The sequence below is a fragment of the Podarcis cretensis genome (genome assembly GCF_951804945.1).
Source record: "Podarcis cretensis genome assembly, chromosome: 6".
NCBI lineage: Eukaryota > Metazoa > Chordata > Lepidosauria > Squamata > Lacertidae > Podarcis > Podarcis cretensis.
In genome coordinates, this window is record NC_137175.1 from 326,177 (window position 1) to 342,605 (window position 16,429).

A 16,429-nucleotide genomic window follows, 5' to 3' on the forward strand; every position below is an offset into this window, starting at 1 on the left:
TGTGGGTGCACAGGGACGGGCCCAGAGGGAGTGCAGGTGGCCTGGGCTCCTTGGCGGGGCTGCTGAGGTGGGGGCTTTGGGGCTCTGAGGTGGGGGCTTTGGGGTGCAGCTTTCCTCCAGCTGCTGCTGCAGCTGCTTTGGGTGATGGACAGCCAGAGGACTCTCCAAGGGTGGGAGCAGCCCTTTTGCTGAATGGCTGCCTTTCCTGTGCTTGGAGCAGGCTGCCACGGCACTGCTAGGCTGCTCAGCTCCCTTCCCCCCCCCCCCCAGGAGGTGGGGCACGGTTGGAGTTTCCTCTCTCTCTCTCTCTCTCTCTCTCTCTCCTGTCAATCCCCAACAGGAGATGGCCAACTCCTTTGCTCAGAAGCACCTGCGCTCCATCATCCTGGCAGTGAGTAGGACCAGGCTTCAGCCTTGACATAGCCTTGCCTCTGGGCAACCATCTGAACCCCGTCTTGGGGTGCCCAGTCTTTGTGGTCCCCCCATTGCACGGTCTCTGGCCTGCAGGCTGTGGGTGTTTCTGGGTGCAGAGGGTGGGGGCTCCTGTTCCCCCCAACCAGGCGTGTCCCCCGCTGGTCAGGGGCCAGAAGGGGGACCTGGCCCTGCTCAGGCAGGGAGGGGTTGGCAGGTGAGCCTCTTCCACCTCCTCCCTCCCTCTTCTCCCGCAGCACGTCATCCGGGGCAACCGCCCCATCAAGACGGAGATGGCCCATCAGCTGTACGTGCTGCAGGTCCTGACCTTCAACCTCTTGGAGGAGAGAATGATGACCAAAATGGACCCCAGCGACCAGGTGATTGGCAGGACTGTGGCCCCCTCCATGTGAAGGGCGGCCTCCGTGCTGGGCTCACGCTCTGCCCTCTCTCCTCGCTCGCCAGGCCCAGAGGGACATCATCTTTGAGCTGCGCAGGATCGCCTTTGACGCCGAGTCGGAGAGCAACAGCCTCCCTGGGGGCGGGACAGAGAAGAGGAGAGCCATGTACACCAAGGACTACAAGATGCTGGGCTTCATGGTAGGCAACCCCCCAAGACCCTCAGGCCGGGGGATGGGGCCTCTCCTCATTCAGCAGCCTGTTCTCCCCACGGTCCAGCAAGTGTCCCAGAGGGAACCAGCAGGCCAGACCAGAGCACAGGAGCAGCGCTTTCCCCTCCTGCCATTCCAGCAACGGATATTTGATTCCGTTTCATATTTATGGTCTACTTTTCCAGCCACAAATGTGGAGCTCAAAGCAGCTCACAATCATCACAATAACGTTAGAAAACAGACATTGCAGTTGCTATTCTGTCAAACACAATAACGTGTAAGTAAAGCAAACAATAACAAATTCATCAAAACGATTAATACAATTAAGTAAATTTATAGTATTTCAAAATGCCAGAAAATATCAGAAATTGTTCATCAAAACTATCAATGCGATTAAAAATTCCCAAACTTGGGTCTCCAGCTGTTTTTGGACTACAGTTCCCATCACTGCTGGCCACTGGTCCTGCCAGCAAGTTTGCTAGCCCTCTCTTGAAGCTATGCTGTGGGAGAGAGTTCCACAGTTGAATTTTCACTTCCTTTTCCCTGCCCTGAATTGCTCAGCAGTGGGGACCCCTTGGGGGCAGCTCCTTCCTTCTGCTGCTGATGGCAGCCGTTGGTTTTTCTCCCGCGTAGAACCACATCAACCCTGCCCTGGACTTCACCCAGACCCCACCGGGGATGCTGGCCTTGGACAACATGCTCTACCTGGCCAAGTGCCACCAGGACACCTACATCCGGGTAAGCAGGGAGGGTGCCCCCTCTGCGAAGGCTGAGGCTCCTGGACCAGCCCCACCCCCCTCACTCTGCTCCCTTCCTGCCCCACAGATCGTCCTGGAGAACAGCAGCCGGGAGGATAAGCACGAGTGTCCCTTTGGGCGCAGCGCCATTGAGCTCACCAAGATGCTGTGCGAGATCCTGCAGGTTGGGGAGCTGCGTAAGTGAAGTCGGATGAGGAGGGAGGGGGGAGCACCCACAGAGTCTTCTCTTGAGCACCTGTGCCAGAGGGGACCCTGAAGCTGCCTGTGCAGGAAAGTGGCCCCTGGACTGAAAGCCGCCCCCTCCAACCAGGGAATTTACGTTGCTTGACTGTGGCCACGATGCCCCTCCCACGTGCTTGGTTTCCTCCTCCTCCCTGGTGCTCCCCCCCGAGGTGCCATCCTGGCTGTTCTGACCTCCCTCCCTCTCCCCGCCCAGCCAACGAGGGCCGCAACGACTACCACCCCATGTTTTTCACCCACGACCGCGCCTTCGAGGAGCTCTTTGCCATCTGCATCCAGCTGCTCAACAAGACCTGGAAGGAGATGCGGGCCACGGCAGAGGACTTCAACAAGGTGGGGTGGCCGTGGGGCAGAGGCAGGGGTGGGGGGTGGAGGTGGCAACTGCACTCCAGTGGGCAGGGGTCTCCTCCCCTCTGCCCCTGGCACCTACTCCTGCCTTCCGGCCCAGCTGGGCTATCTCCCCTCCCTCCTCCTCCATAAGAACAGAATGCTCCACTGGTCTGGCCCGGGGAAGGGGGGGTCACACTTTGAAATAGCAAGGAAACCAAGAGACTAGCAAGCAAAAGCGCCTTGTAAGGACCCACAATAGGGCAGCCTTGCCAGCGAGCAAAGACTGCCTCAAAGGACATTTGAACAAAGCTTTTATTGGTATGCATCACAAAACATCATGGCATGTATCAAAAGAGGTTACAGGTCAAGGAGTGTCAAAAGTCTGGCTCCGCTCTGTTTTCATCTTTTGTACTTGTCTTCTGGCCTTCAGTAAAGAAAGGCCTGTTGACATTCCCTTATCTTCCTTCCGTGTCCCTGGAATGCTTCAAGGAGAAGCTTGCTTCGCCCTCTCGACTCTAAACATACCTCCTTGGCTGGCTGTTGGTGCCCTTCTAGTAATACCAATAAGCTTCCCACCCTCCAGGGTCAGAGAAGCATGGAAATGCCATGCAGGAGGGAGGCCTGTGAGATCTGCAAAAGACAGGAACACGAGAATCCAATCACTTGTGGATACATTGACACATCATCCTATAAAAGCGTGAAACAACTCGAGCCAAATTTGTACTGAGTCTAGCCCAGCATCCTGTTTTCGCAGTGGCCAGCCACATTGCCCAGGATGGGAGGCCCATGAGCAGGATCTGAGTGCGAGAGAACTTTTTCCCACCTCAGGTTTCCAGCGAGGGCCATCAAGAAGCATTCCTGCTACTGACCAGGGAGGCAAAGCAGAGCCAATGTGGTCAGTGGCCTCAGTAGCCCTTTCAGAGCCACCCAGGCCATCCCTGCCTCCTGCAGGAAGTTCCACAGGTTAACGATGCTCTGCGTGAAGAAGCCCTTCCCTCCCTTGGTCGTTGGATGTTCTCACACTTCTGGGAGAAGAGCTTCCCTCCTCACCCCCCCCCCCGGTCTCCCTGCCAGGCGTAATTTTGCCCCCCTCTCCCAGGTGATGCAGGTGGTACGGGAGCAGATCATGCGGGCGCTGCCCTCGAAGCCCAGCTCCCTGGACCAGTTCAAGAGCAAACTGCGCAGCCTCAGCTACTCGGAGATCCTGCGCCTGCGCCAGTCGGAGCGCATGAGCCAGGACGACTTCCACTCCCCGCCCATCATGTGAGCGGCCGCTTGGGGGGGGTCAGGCTGGGGGTGGTGCCTGGAAGGGGCAGTGGGGGTGCTCAATGGCTGCTGTGTGGCCGCCCCCCAGGGAGCTGCGGGAGAAGATCCAGCCCGAGATCCTGGAGCTCATCAAGCAGCAGCGCCTGAACCGCCTCTGCGAGGGGAGCAGCTTCCGCAAGATCGGGAACCGGCGGAGGCAAGGTGAGGGAGCGGGGAGGAGAGGGCTGGGGGGGGGGGAATCCTGGCCATGGCTGGCTCTTGCCTTTGGGTCCCCCTTGGGGTCTTCCCTCTAGGGCATTTGCTCAGTTCCTGTGAGGACAGGCCTGATCCGGCTGGGCTAATCTTATGTCCTTATGGAACCTCCAGCTCCAGAGGCAGTCTACCTTCATTCCTAGATTCTACGTTTAGGGAAGTTTTTGATGACTGATGTTTTAATGTATTTTTAATCTTTTGTTGGAAGCCACCCAGAGTGGCTGGGGAAACCCAGCCAGATGGGTGGGGTAGAAATAAATCATAATCATAATTAGGCATTTGGCCCTCGTGGCTTGATGCCCCCCCCCCCCGCCCTTGGGGTCTTTCATTCTTTCCAAACCTTTCCAAACAGATGATTTTCTCCTCCAGCATAAATCAGAATCATTTAGGGGTGCCTCTTCACTTGCCAATTATGTCCGGATTCAAAGGTATTCCACAGCTCACCACGGGAGCTTGCTGGGACTGTCCTAGGATGGAGCCATTGAGCCCAGTGCCCTTGCCTTTTCGTCTGGGAGACGGGGATTTCCATCCCTTCTCACAAGCAAACAAAAAGGCATTCACGGACGACTGCGGGTCGTGCCCTTTTGGTCTCCTTGAAAGGTATGGGGCTGCATGCCCCTTACCCCCCATTAATCTCCGGCTGGGACTCCTCCTGGGCGCTAGAGCACCCGAGAGGGCAACTTGCCAGGTTTTCAGTGATTTCAGAGAAGGGGCCTCCCTGCCTTCTTATGGGCCGTGTGCTGTTGTTGTCACCCCACAGAGCGGTTCTGGTTCTGCCGCCTGGCTCTGAACCACAAAGTGCTTCACTACGGGGATCTGGAGGACAACGCCCAGGGGGAGGTCACCTTTGAGGCGCTGCAGGAGAAGAGTGAGTGCCGTGCCAGGCGGGGGGTGGGTGGTTAGCCGAGGCACTGGGCAGGGGCACAATGACCACCCTCTGGGCAAGGGCAGCCAGCAGCCCCCAGGGGGCTTTCGCTGTGATTCCTGCCTTACAGGGTCCCCGGGGGTACCTCCTCCCAACTCTCTGTCGAAGAGGGAAGGGGCTTTCCCACTGTTCTTGCCCAGCCTGACCAGCAGCCCCTCTCTCTCGCCCAGTTCCCGTTGCAGACATCAAGGCCGTCGTCACTGGGAAGGACTGTCCGCACATGAAGGAGAAGGGGGCTCTGAAGCAGAACAAGGTAGCTGGCTGGGGAGAGGAGGAAGACCCGGGGGGGGGGTGTCCTTGGCAGGGGGTGGGGACTGGCCTCCTTGGCTCACCAGCCCCTGCTCTCCCTCTTCCCATCCACAGGAGGCTCTGGAGTTGGCCTTTTCCATCCTGTACGATCCGGATGAGACCCTGAACTTCATAGCCCCCAACAAATACGAGGTGAGTCAGGAGGGGAAGCTGCCTTCCTCCCGACAAATGGCCCTGCTCCTGCAATGCGCTTCCTCCTTCTGGCTGCAGTTCCGAGAGTCATTGAATTGTATAGGTGGAAGGCACCCCAGGGGCCATCTAGTCCAGCCCCGCCATTCAGGAATCTTGGCTCAAGCATCCCTGACAGATGACCGTCCAACATCCGCTCAGTAACCTCCCGGGAAGGAGAGTCCCCCACCTCCCGAAGGGAGACCCTTCCACAGTCTAACGGCTCTTACTGCCAGAAAGTTCTTCCTGGTGTTTCACTGGAATCTCCTTTCTTGTAACTGGAAGGAATGGGTTCCAGTCCTGCCCTCCAGAGCAGGAGAAAACATGGGGCAGCCCTGGAGAGGTTTGACAATGGCTCTCATATCTCCTGTCACTTTCTCTAGGGAAAGGGCTGTTCTCTCTGAAGGAAGCCCAGGCCACTTTGGGCTTTGGGGCTTTCACAAAACCAGGGGAGAGCGTTTGTGGGCCCAGAAAATCAAGAGGAGGACTGAAAGGGGGTGGGGGTCCTGCCTTTTACCCAGGAGGCTTTCTTGTGCCCCTGCCCCCCAGCTAGGGAAGCCATCCCTGGTCTCCATGTGGAGATTCTTAGAACAATCTCTGTGTCCGGCTGCCCCATCTGGGCTGCTCTTCCTCCATTTCCCCCCAGCTGCTTTGCTGCCTCTCTGCTTTCTTCAGCCCCCGCCCTTTAATAATAATAATAAAAAATTTTATTTATATCCCGCCCTCCCCAGCCGAAGCCGGGCTCAGGGCGGCTAACAACACTAAAACAGTACAACATTATACTCATTATACAACTTTACTCTTTCCTCTCCGTCAACCTCAGCTCCTTTTTTAAAACCTTGCAGGGCTGACCATGTAGCTGCCCACCAACTTCCTTCCTGCCTCTCTCTCTCTCTCGCCTGCCTCTGCAAAGCTGCTCAGTCTCTGGAGAGTCAACGGGGGGGGGGGGGGAGACATGAAGCCCACCATGGAAAATGGAAGGGAGCTCAGTGGCTGAGGAGAGAGGGATGGTCCAGGGTTTGAGGAGCCTGATTTTCTTGCTTGGATTTGTTCTGAAATAATGTGTATTGCTTTCCAAAATGAAAGGTTATGCAAAATTCTGCAAATTGCAGTGTTATCAGGCAGGATCTGATAATCAGTCCATGTACAGTTATGGATCACGGCCAGGTAAAAACAAGGCAGGAAATAAAACCCAAAGAAATTAAACAGCAGGTCGGTGAGTGCGTGGAAGGGGGCATAATGGCAGAGACAAGGTGAGGGGGCAAGACGTGGACCCCGTTGTCTCAAGGGAAAGGAAGGAAGGTTATTAGATGCCATGTGGCCCTGGGAAGATATTCTTGGACGAGGCCCCTGAGTCCGGCATCCTGTTCTCACAGGGGAGAGGCCTCCCTGGGAAGCCCTTCCTGGGAGGTTGGTGAGCCCATGACCCTCGGGGGCCCTTCCAACCCCACAATTCTATGGTGAAGGAAGCGGGGGCATGAGGAGGGGCAACCAGGCCACACGCCCCCCATGGTCCCTCCTGGGGTCTCAGGTCCCTCCTCCCCTCCCCGCAGTACTGCATCTGGATTGACGGCCTGAACGCCCTCCTGGGGAAGGAGATGGCCAGCGACCTGACCAGGAGCGACCTGGACACGCTGCTCAGCATGGAGATGAAGCTGCGCCTGCTGGACCTGGAGAACATCCCCATCCCGGAAGTGCCCCCGCCCGTCCCCAAGGAGCCCAGCAGCTACGACTTCGTCTACCACTACGGATGACGCCCCTCGGCAGCAGAGGTGGGGGGGGCAGCCTCCGGCCCCCTCCAGCGCATGCCCAGGACCTCTTCTTCTTGCTGGGGGGGGGAGGGGGGGAGGGGGGCTCCTCTCCCAACTGTGGAAGGAGGGATCCTGCTGGGCAGTCGCGTTTGAGGTTTTTTTTTTTAATGCTACAAGACTCTCCCCTCTATGGCAGCTGTTCTCCGCCCTGCAGCAGGGGGCAGCCAGGCTACTCCAGAATCAGCCGGCTGCGCTGGAGAGCTGAGCGTGCTCTGAAGCCCCCCCCCCCCCCGTGGCATTCCCTGCAGAGCTGTCCTTGGTGTGCCTTTGCCTGATGTGCTTGGCCAGAGGCTGCTGGGGGCTCTTGCCTTCCCTGGGAAGGGGGCATGGCAGATGGGGGCTGGCAGCAGAGCCTCATCCATGACTGTCTCTGGGGCCTGCCTTGTAGGGGGCTGGGGACCCTTTCCAACTCTACCATTACATGATTCTCTTACTTTCCAGGCAGGCAGGGGCTCCATCCTGTGAGTCTGCTGCCGCCCAGTGAACTCCGCAGTGGCAAATGCTGCCCCTGATACAGCTTCTCCCCCCCCCCCATCTAGGCTCCCCTGGGTGGAAGAGCACTGAGACGCCCCCCCCCCCCCGACCCAAGAAAGGCTGCCAGCCTAGCTGCTTTGACCTGGCAGTGGGGCACAGTGCACAGGCTGGACCTGGCATGCCCCTCACCCGCCCTCCCCAATCTTTGCATTAAAGGCTGTTTTCCTCCTTTTTGCCGGCTCCTGTTTCCTTCTTGCACAGACCAGGCTGTGGGAGGGGAAGACTCTGCCCAGGCTGAAGCAGAAGCGGACTGTTCCCTGGGAGGGAAAAAGGGCTTCCTGCTTCTTGTGGGTGCCAGTTCCTCTCCCCACCCCCCACCCCCACCCCAGGCAGAAGTGAGAGCTGCCTGGTGAAGTTGGTGCCAAAATCCTGGATTTCAGAGGAGAAGTGAGTGGGCAGCAACACGTCCCATTTCCCCTCTGAAAACTGGCAGTAAACACCGGAGGTTCTGCTCATGCAGGTCTTATTTTGAGCAGAACATGGGTGCTTGTGAGTCTTCCTGCGATTTTGGAAGACTGGGGACACGGACGACCCCTGCTTGCGAGGGCAGCCCAACCCCTCTCTGCCTGCTTGGGAGGAGGCAGGGGGCTGTGTCTTTCCTCCCCTGTGGGCACAATCACCCCTGCTGTCCCCCTGCTCCCTTTTTGGAGTAGCTGGTTGGATTCCAGCCAAATTTGGGCCACTTCATGAAGGGGGGCGGGCGGGCGGGCGGGTCTAGCTGGATGCCTTGCAGGGCCTGGACTCCCAGCCCTGAGTGGTGAGGATTCTGGGAGACACTTGGACCTGGGGCCCATCCTTGGATGTTTGGGGTGACCCTGGAAGAGCTGCTGAGACAAGGATGCTCAAGGCCGCTCGGTATCTTCCCGCTGGGCCCCTCCGGGAAAGGGTCAAGGGGATCAGGCCCCACGGCTGCGTCGCTCGCCGCCCAGCCAGCCAGCCAGGTGGGACCCGGGGCAGCAGCCCCACTCGGCCCCCGAATTCACCCCCGGCCCATGAAGGCCACGGGGAGGAGGACCCTTGCGCCAGCCACTACCTCGCCGGGATGGGGGACCAGAAGGGGGGCCAGCAAGCCACGCCCTCACGGAAGGAAGCCGAGGGGCGGGGCGCGGCGGGGCGGGGCTTCTGCCCAGGGGGCAGCGACGGGCAGGCGCCGCCCGGAGAAGGCGGAAGGGGCCGCCGGAAGGGGCGGGTCCTGTGGCCGGAAGCGGCTGTCGGGAGGGCTGGGCGGCGGGATGCGGGCCCCGGGGGGCGGCGCGGGGTCGGCGGCGCTGGCGGCGGGGCTGGTGCTGCTCTACTACGCCTTCTCCATCGGCATCACCTTCTACAACAAGTGGATCATGAAGGTGGGCGCGGGGAGGGGGAGGGGGAGGGAGGGAGGACCGGGCGCCCCTCCCCCCCCGGCTCACCCCCCTCTCCCCCCGCAGAGCTTCGGCTTCCCGCTCTTCATGACGCTGCTGCACCTGCTGGTCATCTTCGCGCTCTCGGGCCTGACGCGCCGCTGCGCCCGGAGACCCGCCCGCCCGCTGCTGCCCTGGGCCGCCTACCTGCGCCAGGTGGGCCCCGCAGGTGAGGCGCCGCTCCCGCTCCCTCCCTCCCTCCCTCGGCTCCGGGGAAGGCGGCGCCGGATTTGCCTATCAGCTCAACAAGCTCTGACTTCAAGGTCAAGGGACCCCTGACCATTCGGTCCAGTCGTGACCGACTCTGGCCTTGCAGCGCTCATCTCGCTTTACTGGCCGAGGGAGCCGGCGTACAGCTTCCGGGTCATGTGGCCAGCAGGACTAAGCCGCTTCTGGCGAACCAGAGCAGCGCACGGAAAAGTCCTTTACCTTCCCACCAGAGTGGTACCTTTTGTCTACTTGCACTTTGTGCTTTCAAACTGCTAGGTTGGCAGGAGCAGGGACTGAGCAACGGGAGCTCACCCCGTTGCGGGGATTCAAACCGCCGACCTTCTGATCGTCAAGTCCTAGGCTCTGTGGTTTAACCCACAGCGCCACCCGCATCCCATAGCTCTGTCTTAGGGCCCCCAAAAAAATTTAAAGGAAAAAGACACTGGATGTACATTTCCAAAATATAAGATAAAAAACAAATAAAATAAAACCAATATACAGCAACAGTGTTTTGTGTTGTGTAGGTTCTTATTTGTTATGTGCAAATGGCTTGAGATACCTGTTAGTTCTGTTAATTACCATCTTGCATATATTCAAAACAAAAAACAGTGACAATTTGCTGTTGACAAAGGACAGCTGGACATAGAAAGGACCCATTACCTTCAGTAGCTTAGGGCCTTATCAAACCTCAATCCAGTCCTGGGGAGACCATTAGCCTTGAATTTCTGCACAGGCAGGTAGGCAGGAACAGAAGCATCAAGGCGAAGGGTCAGGACACACCTCTCCACGCTGCCTTTCTCAGTTTGTGAAAATACACCTGCTCCTGTGGAGGGCAGCATTTGGTTCTTCTCCTCTCCTGACCCTCACACTTGGAGTCCACAGGGAAAGGGACCCAGGAAAGAGAGAAGAAAAAATGCAGAATGTACAGTTTATGCTTCTGTCTTTTACTGTCGGAAGAGGTGGTGGTTGGGCCGGTAGCTCAGTCACAGGGGAGGAAGGTGGCAACTAGTTGAGATGCCTGACTGAGGAGCCTCCATGTGCAGAGGGAGTCTATCCCCGAATGCTAGTTGCTTGGGGCCAAGGGAGAAGGGCTGTCCTTGTCTTGGGAGCTTCCTGGACACATCTTGACTGACTAGCTGTGGGTGAGACAGCCAAGCTGACCTCTCGCTCTGTCCTCTTTCTCTTTGTTCTCAGCTCTGTCAACAGCCCTAGACGTGGGGCTCAGCAACTGGAGCTTCCTCTACATCACCGTCTCGCTGTGAGTATGGGGTAGGGGGGGGGGGTCTTGTGAAGACGTTGCCCGTCTCTCTTGCCTGCCTGCCTGACGGCCTCCTTCCTCCCTGGTCTTGCAGCTACACCATGACCAAGTCCTCGGCCGTCCTCTTCATCTTGTTCTTCTCTCTGGTCTTCAAGCTGGAGGAGCCGGTGAGCGCCCAGCCCCCGCAAGGCTGAGCGGGAGGGTATCACTGGGCTTGCGGCCACCAGCCAACCTGCGCTGTTCTTCTTCCCACCAGAGGGCGGCGCTGGTGCTGGTGGTGCTGCTCATTGCGGGGGGGCTCTTCCTCTTCACCTACAAGGCGACACAGTTTGACATGGAGGGCTTTGCCATGGTGCTGGGTGCCTCCTTCCTGGGCGGAATCCGCTGGACGCTGACACAGATACTTCTGCAGAAGGACGAGCTGGGTATGTGCCCCTCTGGGGCGGGTGTTGAGGGGGGGCAGGCGACACCCTGCTCCGTTTCCTCCTCCTTGATGGGCTCCCCCTTCTCACCCTCCTGTCAGGACTCCAGAATCCCATAGACACCATGTTCCACCTGCAGCCAGCCATGTTCCTGGGCCTCTTCCCCCTCTTCGCTGCATTTGAGGGTAAGTTGTTTGGGTGAGGCGGGGCCAGAAATGACACCTGAGCGGGAAGCAGCAGAGCAGGGGATCCTGGTGGAAATCTGCTCCCAGGGGAGCTGTTCCCCAAAAGGGTGCTTGTCTGGGGATTGCTTACTCTAGGGCAGTGCTTCCCAACCTTTCTTTGGCCATGCCGCACCTAAGCATCTCTAAAATCCTCCCCCCATAACATATAATTCTTATTATTCAAAAAGTGAACTGTTCACGTGGAAGAAGCCCAAAAGGCCATTAACTGTGAGTAACTCATTCTCAAATTGCCCCCCTGTGGGGGGTGTGCCCCATGTAGGGAACCACAGCTCTAGGGCATTTACTGGGGTCCAAGCATGGTTTAGGTTCCTTCTCCAAAGCTGCTGGCTGGTACGTTCAGAGCTCCAGTCATGTAGAAGGGGGGAGGGAGAGATTCTGGGGAGAAATGGGGAAATGTATAATAGTCTTTTGTCAGGTGTGGACAGAATGTGCTGGGTGGTATCAATGCTCATAGACCCAGGGAAGCGAATGGATGTGGCTAGACAGCGCCCTGTGATGCCAGGCATGGCGCATTGTGCATAAGTGGAAGAGAACAATGAGCAGGGGAAAAGCCACGTCCGTCAGGCTATTTTGGGCTGGTTATTTAGTTCTCAGCAAACAGAAATTACAAATTTAGAGCTGGAGCTACAAGACAGGGCAGCACCCAAAAGCATCTCAGTTGATAGGAAATTTTAAAAACCACCAACATTTAAAATCAAAACTGTCACCACTGTAGAAACCCAAAGAAATGCTGTATTTGGACTTGGGAATTATTTGTTTGTCTCAGTGCAGTCTTGCGGCCACCATAGCAGCTCCTCTTCCTGTAGAAAAAGCTCATAGTGGACCCCTCGCCCCCCCCCCCACAGGTGGTCAGGCAACTTTCCTCTTCATTTGCAAAGAATATTTTCCCTGGTTGCAGGGGGAGAGAAACCCTTGGAGTGTTTGTCAATCTTTTGCTGAGTTTCAGCCTGCTCAAAGGTGGGTTGGCCTCCCCAGAACAGGGCTGAGCTTCCCTCGGCCCCTGGCTTAGCAGGAGGAGCACTGAGGGCCCCTAGGGCTGAGCACCCTCCCTTGGAAGTCCAACCCATGGCACTTGCTTCCAGGTAAAGGGCCCTGGAGGTTCCTGAGCCCTCTCTCTCTTTCTCTCTCTCCCCCCAGGCCTGCCCTTGTCTGTGTCGGAGAAGCTCTTCCGTTTCCACGAGGTGGACCTTCTGCTGGGCCTCTTGGGCAAGCTGGCCTTGGGGGGGCTGCTGGCCTTTGGGCTGGGCTTCTCCGAGTTCCTCCTGGTGTCGAAAACCTCCAGCCTCACCTTGTCCATCTCTGGCATTTTCAAGGTATTGGGTGGCCTTTCCTCCTCTGGCCCTTCCTTGCCCAGCCAGCCAACCCATGGCCCCAGTCGCCTCTTGCTTGGCCCCGGCTGGGAGCCCATGAGTCTTTGGCGTGGGGTCTTCCCTTTGTCCCATGGAGGCCTGAGGGGCTTCTGTGCCCCAGTGAGAAGTACTCAGTCCTTCCCCTTCCCAATGTGAGACTTTCGATTGGCTCCTGGGGCCGCCAGTCCTGGCGGCTGTGACTCGCCCCTGCTCTTGTCCTCAGGAGGTCTGCACTCTTCTGCTGGCCACGCACCTCATGGGAGACCGCCTGAGCCTCTTGAACTGGCTGGGCTTTGTCGTCTGCCTCCTGGGGCTCTCCCTCCACGTTGCGCTGAAGGCTCTTAGTGCCACAGGTAATGGTGGGGGTGGGGGTGGGGGTCTTGGGACTTGGGCTTCCTGCATAGCCAAGGTTTGGGGTGAGGGCCGGAGAAGCCCTGCTGCCTGTTGGGGGCCAGCTGACCAGTGCCTCCTTCTCTGCGCAGGGCAAAAGGGCGCCAGGCAGCCCAAGGAATCTTGCTCCAGCCCAGACTTGGAGTTGCTGCTGCTCCACCACCAGGAGGAAGAGGACCCTGTGGGATTCCCCCAGCGCTGAAACACGCCAGCAGCTCAGCCAAGAGAGCCCAAGGCAGGGGGAGCCGGCTACCCTGGAGGGCTTCAAATGGGGGGGGGGGCTTGGGAGCCCTTAGAAGGGAAGAGGCTGAAGCACTTGGGCCCTGGTGTTATGGGAAAGATCTTGGGGGGTGGGGGAGCCGCAGGAAGCTTGGCGGGTGCAGGCGCTGCGTTGGGTCTCTGTGGCTCAGAGAGGGAGCTTGGGGGAGGCTGTAAAGTGAGACGGACTGTGCCATCCTGTGAGCCTTCATGGATGGCGACATTGGGTGCCTCCTTTCTGCGCCCATCTTTGTGCCCTCTGGCCTGCGTGCCCCTCAGGGTCGGAGGCAGTGCCACGTGAATGTGTTAAGAAGTGAAAAGGCTGTTGGGGTTGGAGGACCAGCTGGTTCTTGGGGAGACGTGTTGGGACCAAAGTAGGCTGAGGCCAGAGCAGCAGCCGAGAGCCTCTTGCTTTCTGCTTCTGGGTTTGCAGCAGTCCCTGGAGTTTGGAAGGGGTGGGCATCATGGTGGTTTCAGAACTAGGCGCTTCTGAGATGGTACTCAGAGCTCCAGCTACTGGAGGAAGCAGTAGAAACCTGCCATGAACCTGGGCAGGGTGTGGGCAGAGAGAGAGTTGGGCATAGGACCAGAAGGTAGCCTTGCGGAAAGCAGGCTGGGAGCTGGAGCCCTGAATGCAGAATGCCCTGGACCAGTCAGGCTGCCTGGGTGAAGAGCCCTCGCTGCTCATCTCTGCACTTGGCGTGAGGCTCCCTTACTGCTGACATCTTGAGGACATTGGAGGCCCGTTTGGGAGTTTCCACTGCCCATCTCTGGGCTCCGCAGAGTAGCATTTCAGTGTCCTGAACCCTCTTGGAAGTAAGTCCCTTGGAAGTCATCCAGATTTGCAAGCGAGCAAGTCTCGGATCGCAGCCTTGGGGAAGAATGTGGCAGCCACCTTGCCAGTTCCCCTTACCCCCAGCTGTGGCTGCTCAGAATGGCCCTGGGCAGCTGCTGACTGAAATGCAGCTGTGCCATCCATTCAGACGTAATGGTGGCGCTTGTGGTTTTAGTTGGACCAAAGCGAGTCCATCCAGCCCTGCTTCCGGTCTCCCAGAATCACCGGTCAGATGCCCCCAAGGAGACCCCCCCCCCCAGAGGACTGAGTGTGGCAGCAGGGCTCTCCCCACCCTGATTTCTGGAGGTGGCATGGAGTTGCGCTCTGTCCAGTCGCCACTTGCAGCCACTCTTCCTCTGTGACTCTGTCCCCGGCTCAAGCCAGCTGAGCTGGTGGCCATCACTGCCTCTCCTGGGAGCAAATCCGTCTGTGCTTCTTCTGGAGACGAAGTGAGCAGAACCAGACTGTATCCCATATTTAGCCACCATACATTTTCATAAGGAAAATGAGATTACCCTTATGGAAATCCATGACAGGATCACACTTGGAATCCTGTAGGCAGCTTTGCTTTTGATCCCTAATGTTGGATTTGACACATTCACAGCTGCTGCACATTCACTTGACATTTTCAGCTCCCCACTGCTGCCCCAAGATCCCTTTACTCACCCGTCACTCGGAGGATGTACAATCACATTGAACCACATTTGCCATTTTGTCACCTGGCTGGCTTGGTGGCAGGAGGGGAACCCTGGGGGTCCCTTGGCTGTCCATTTCCCCCTCACCGTTCTCAACAATGTGGTGTTGTCCACAAACTTGACCAGCTCTCTGCTGATCCTTTGCTTTGAATCCTTTATGATCAAGTTAAAAATCATGATAAAAAATTCCTTCTTAGTAGCACCTCAGAGACCAACGTGCACATGAAAGCTCATACCAATAACAAACTTAGTTGGAAGGAATTTTTTGTTTTTGTTTTGACTACGGCAGACCAACATGGCTACCTACCTGTAATTAACAATCATGGTTCCCTGCATGGAGCCTCTCTTATTTATTTCCTGCCTTGCAAGAATGCAAGGATGTTCATTCCTCCTCGCTGCTTCCTGTTCAAGCAGTTACCCTTCCAGGAGAGGCCTGTCCTTTCCTTCCACGGCTGCTAAATATGCCTCATATCTTGGGAACATTTGGTGGGAGTGGAGTTTCTGCAGGAGAGGAGAGTTGCCTCTTTGCTGAGCTTGTTAAAATTCTTGAATTCCCCACTGGTGTTAAGTGAGTGACCTTCATTCTGCGGCTGGCCTGGCTGGCCCTTGTCTGCCTGATGCCCTGAGCAAAAGGCTTTGTCCTCCTGGGCCCATTGTCTGCCTGGCCTTTGATTTGCAGGGACAATTTGCTCTTGTGTTGCTCCTCGCCTGCTCTAAGCCCCCGTGAACTGAACTGCCTTCTTGCCTGCCCTTTTCCTAATTTGTGGTCAGTGCTCTTATTTTGAGATGCAACTACAGCGGCCCTTCAAGACAAGGCACGTGGCCAATTGTGTTTAGTTGAAGAGCAGCCGTGGCAGAGATGCAGAGAATCCACAAAGCTGCCAGGGAGAATCCCAAGAGCAGAATATTCTGGCGGGGGGTGGGGCCTGAAATGTACATTCCACAAAAACGCACAGCTGCTTTCAAGCATCCAAAGGAACCCTATAAACTTCTTAACAAAGGAAATGTAATTGTCTGTGTGCCTTAAATGTTTTTAGTGTAAATTGTTGAAAAGGTGTAATTGTGAAGAAAGACACCCATGTTCTCCTTCGCCTGGAGGGGAAGGTGTTCTGCAGCGTCAGGCCACAGATCTGGACCTGCCAAGGAGCCGTGTCCTTGCACCCACGTCCAGCCCCACCTCGCAGTCCCAAGGCCCTCGGCTGCTGTGGCTGCCTGTGCTGTGCTGAGCTCTGCCCCTGCCCCCTGCTGAGGAGGGGGGCTTCTTGGCCCCCAGGCGCTCTGCCCCAACCAGGCTCCACAAACAGGAAGGAATTGGGAGGTGCCCCAGAGTTCTGCCTGTCAGCCCTTTTCTCCTCCATGCTGGCCACGACTGGAGTGGCCAGGGGCCAACCACTGCTCCATGGCAACACTGTGCTTGCCTTGGTTCTGGAGGAGCCATGCTGAAGAAGGCCCCCTCTCTGTGCAGGGTATCTCAACATGGGAAGGATCCTTTGCGTAAGCTGGAAGTGACCGTGGGAATAGAAATGGCCGGGGGGGGGGGGAGGAGAGGGAGTTGCCAAAAGCAAGCGAGAGTGGAAATCAGCCATGAAATCATCAAAATAGAGGGTGCAGCAGCAGGAGGAACGGCCTTGGGGCCTCTTCCCTGGGAAGGTGGATGGGGAGGAGGAAGCAGGCAGCTGCCCTTGGGCATCGGTGGTGGGGGAGGGGAAGGAGGCCTCTCGCCCTCTGCCCTTCCTCAAAGCAGGAGAACTGAAG

At 57.4% G+C, this 16,429-nt stretch overlaps 2 protein-coding genes across 7 annotated transcripts in view; both read left to right on the top strand.

The window, feature by feature from the left end:
* Window positions 1-7,786, top strand: part of ELMO2 (engulfment and cell motility 2) — a 49,568-nt gene extending 41,782 nt beyond the window's left edge. For 4 of the 5 annotated variants that reach the window (XM_079979173.1, XM_079979170.1, XM_079979171.1 and 1 more), the window contains 12 exons: window positions 341-391; window positions 669-791; window positions 877-1,011; window positions 1,656-1,760; window positions 1,848-1,956; window positions 2,217-2,353; window positions 3,450-3,613; window positions 3,705-3,817; window positions 4,629-4,736; window positions 4,964-5,046; window positions 5,157-5,234; window positions 6,824-7,786. In XM_079979173.1, the coding sequence (XP_079835299.1) occupies window positions 341-391; window positions 669-791; window positions 877-1,011; window positions 1,656-1,760; window positions 1,848-1,956; window positions 2,217-2,353; window positions 3,450-3,613; window positions 3,705-3,817; window positions 4,629-4,736; window positions 4,964-5,046; window positions 5,157-5,234; window positions 6,824-7,024 (1,407 nt within the window). In that variant the 3' untranslated portion in view covers window positions 7,025-7,786. The remainder of the gene's footprint in view (window positions 1-340; window positions 392-668; window positions 792-876; window positions 1,012-1,655; window positions 1,761-1,847; window positions 1,957-2,216; window positions 2,354-3,449; window positions 3,614-3,704; window positions 3,818-4,628; window positions 4,737-4,963; window positions 5,047-5,156; window positions 5,235-6,823) is intronic. The other variant, XM_079979172.1, reaches the window with a different exon arrangement.
* A 1,053-nt stretch (window positions 7,787-8,839) lies between these two features.
* On the top strand, window positions 8,840-15,679 carry SLC35H1 (solute carrier family 35 member H1). Of its 2 annotated transcripts, XM_079979806.1 has the most exons (9): window positions 8,840-8,958; window positions 9,040-9,181; window positions 10,417-10,480; window positions 10,575-10,647; window positions 10,737-10,905; window positions 11,004-11,087; window positions 12,285-12,460; window positions 12,720-12,849; window positions 12,979-15,679. In XM_079979806.1, exons 1-9 carry the CDS (start codon window positions 8,848-8,850, stop codon window positions 13,086-13,088), a joined length of 1,059 nt encoding a protein of 352 aa, XP_079835932.1. In that variant the 5' UTR covers window positions 8,840-8,847; the 3' UTR covers window positions 13,089-15,679. The 2 variants fall into 2 exon arrangements, with proteins under 2 accessions (XP_079835932.1, XP_079835933.1); XM_079979807.1 differs by lacking the exon at window positions 9,040-9,181 and having other exon boundaries at window positions 8,865-8,958.
* The last annotated feature ends 750 nt before the right edge of the window (window positions 15,680-16,429 follow it).

Excerpts from the sequence above, each read along its gene's own strand:
- SLC35H1 (XM_079979806.1), top strand. The coding sequence starts at position 8,848 with ATGCGGGCCCCGGGGGGCGGCGCGGGGTCGGCGGCGCTGGCGGCGGGG. Across the intron at positions 10,648-10,736 it reads TCTTCAAGCTGGAGGAGCCG|AGGGCGGCGCTGGTGCTGGT; the intron begins GTGAGCGCCCAG and ends TCTTCCCACCAG. Across the intron at positions 11,088-12,284 it reads CCTCTTCGCTGCATTTGAGG|GCCTGCCCTTGTCTGTGTCG; the intron begins GTAAGTTGTTTG and ends CTCTCCCCCCAG.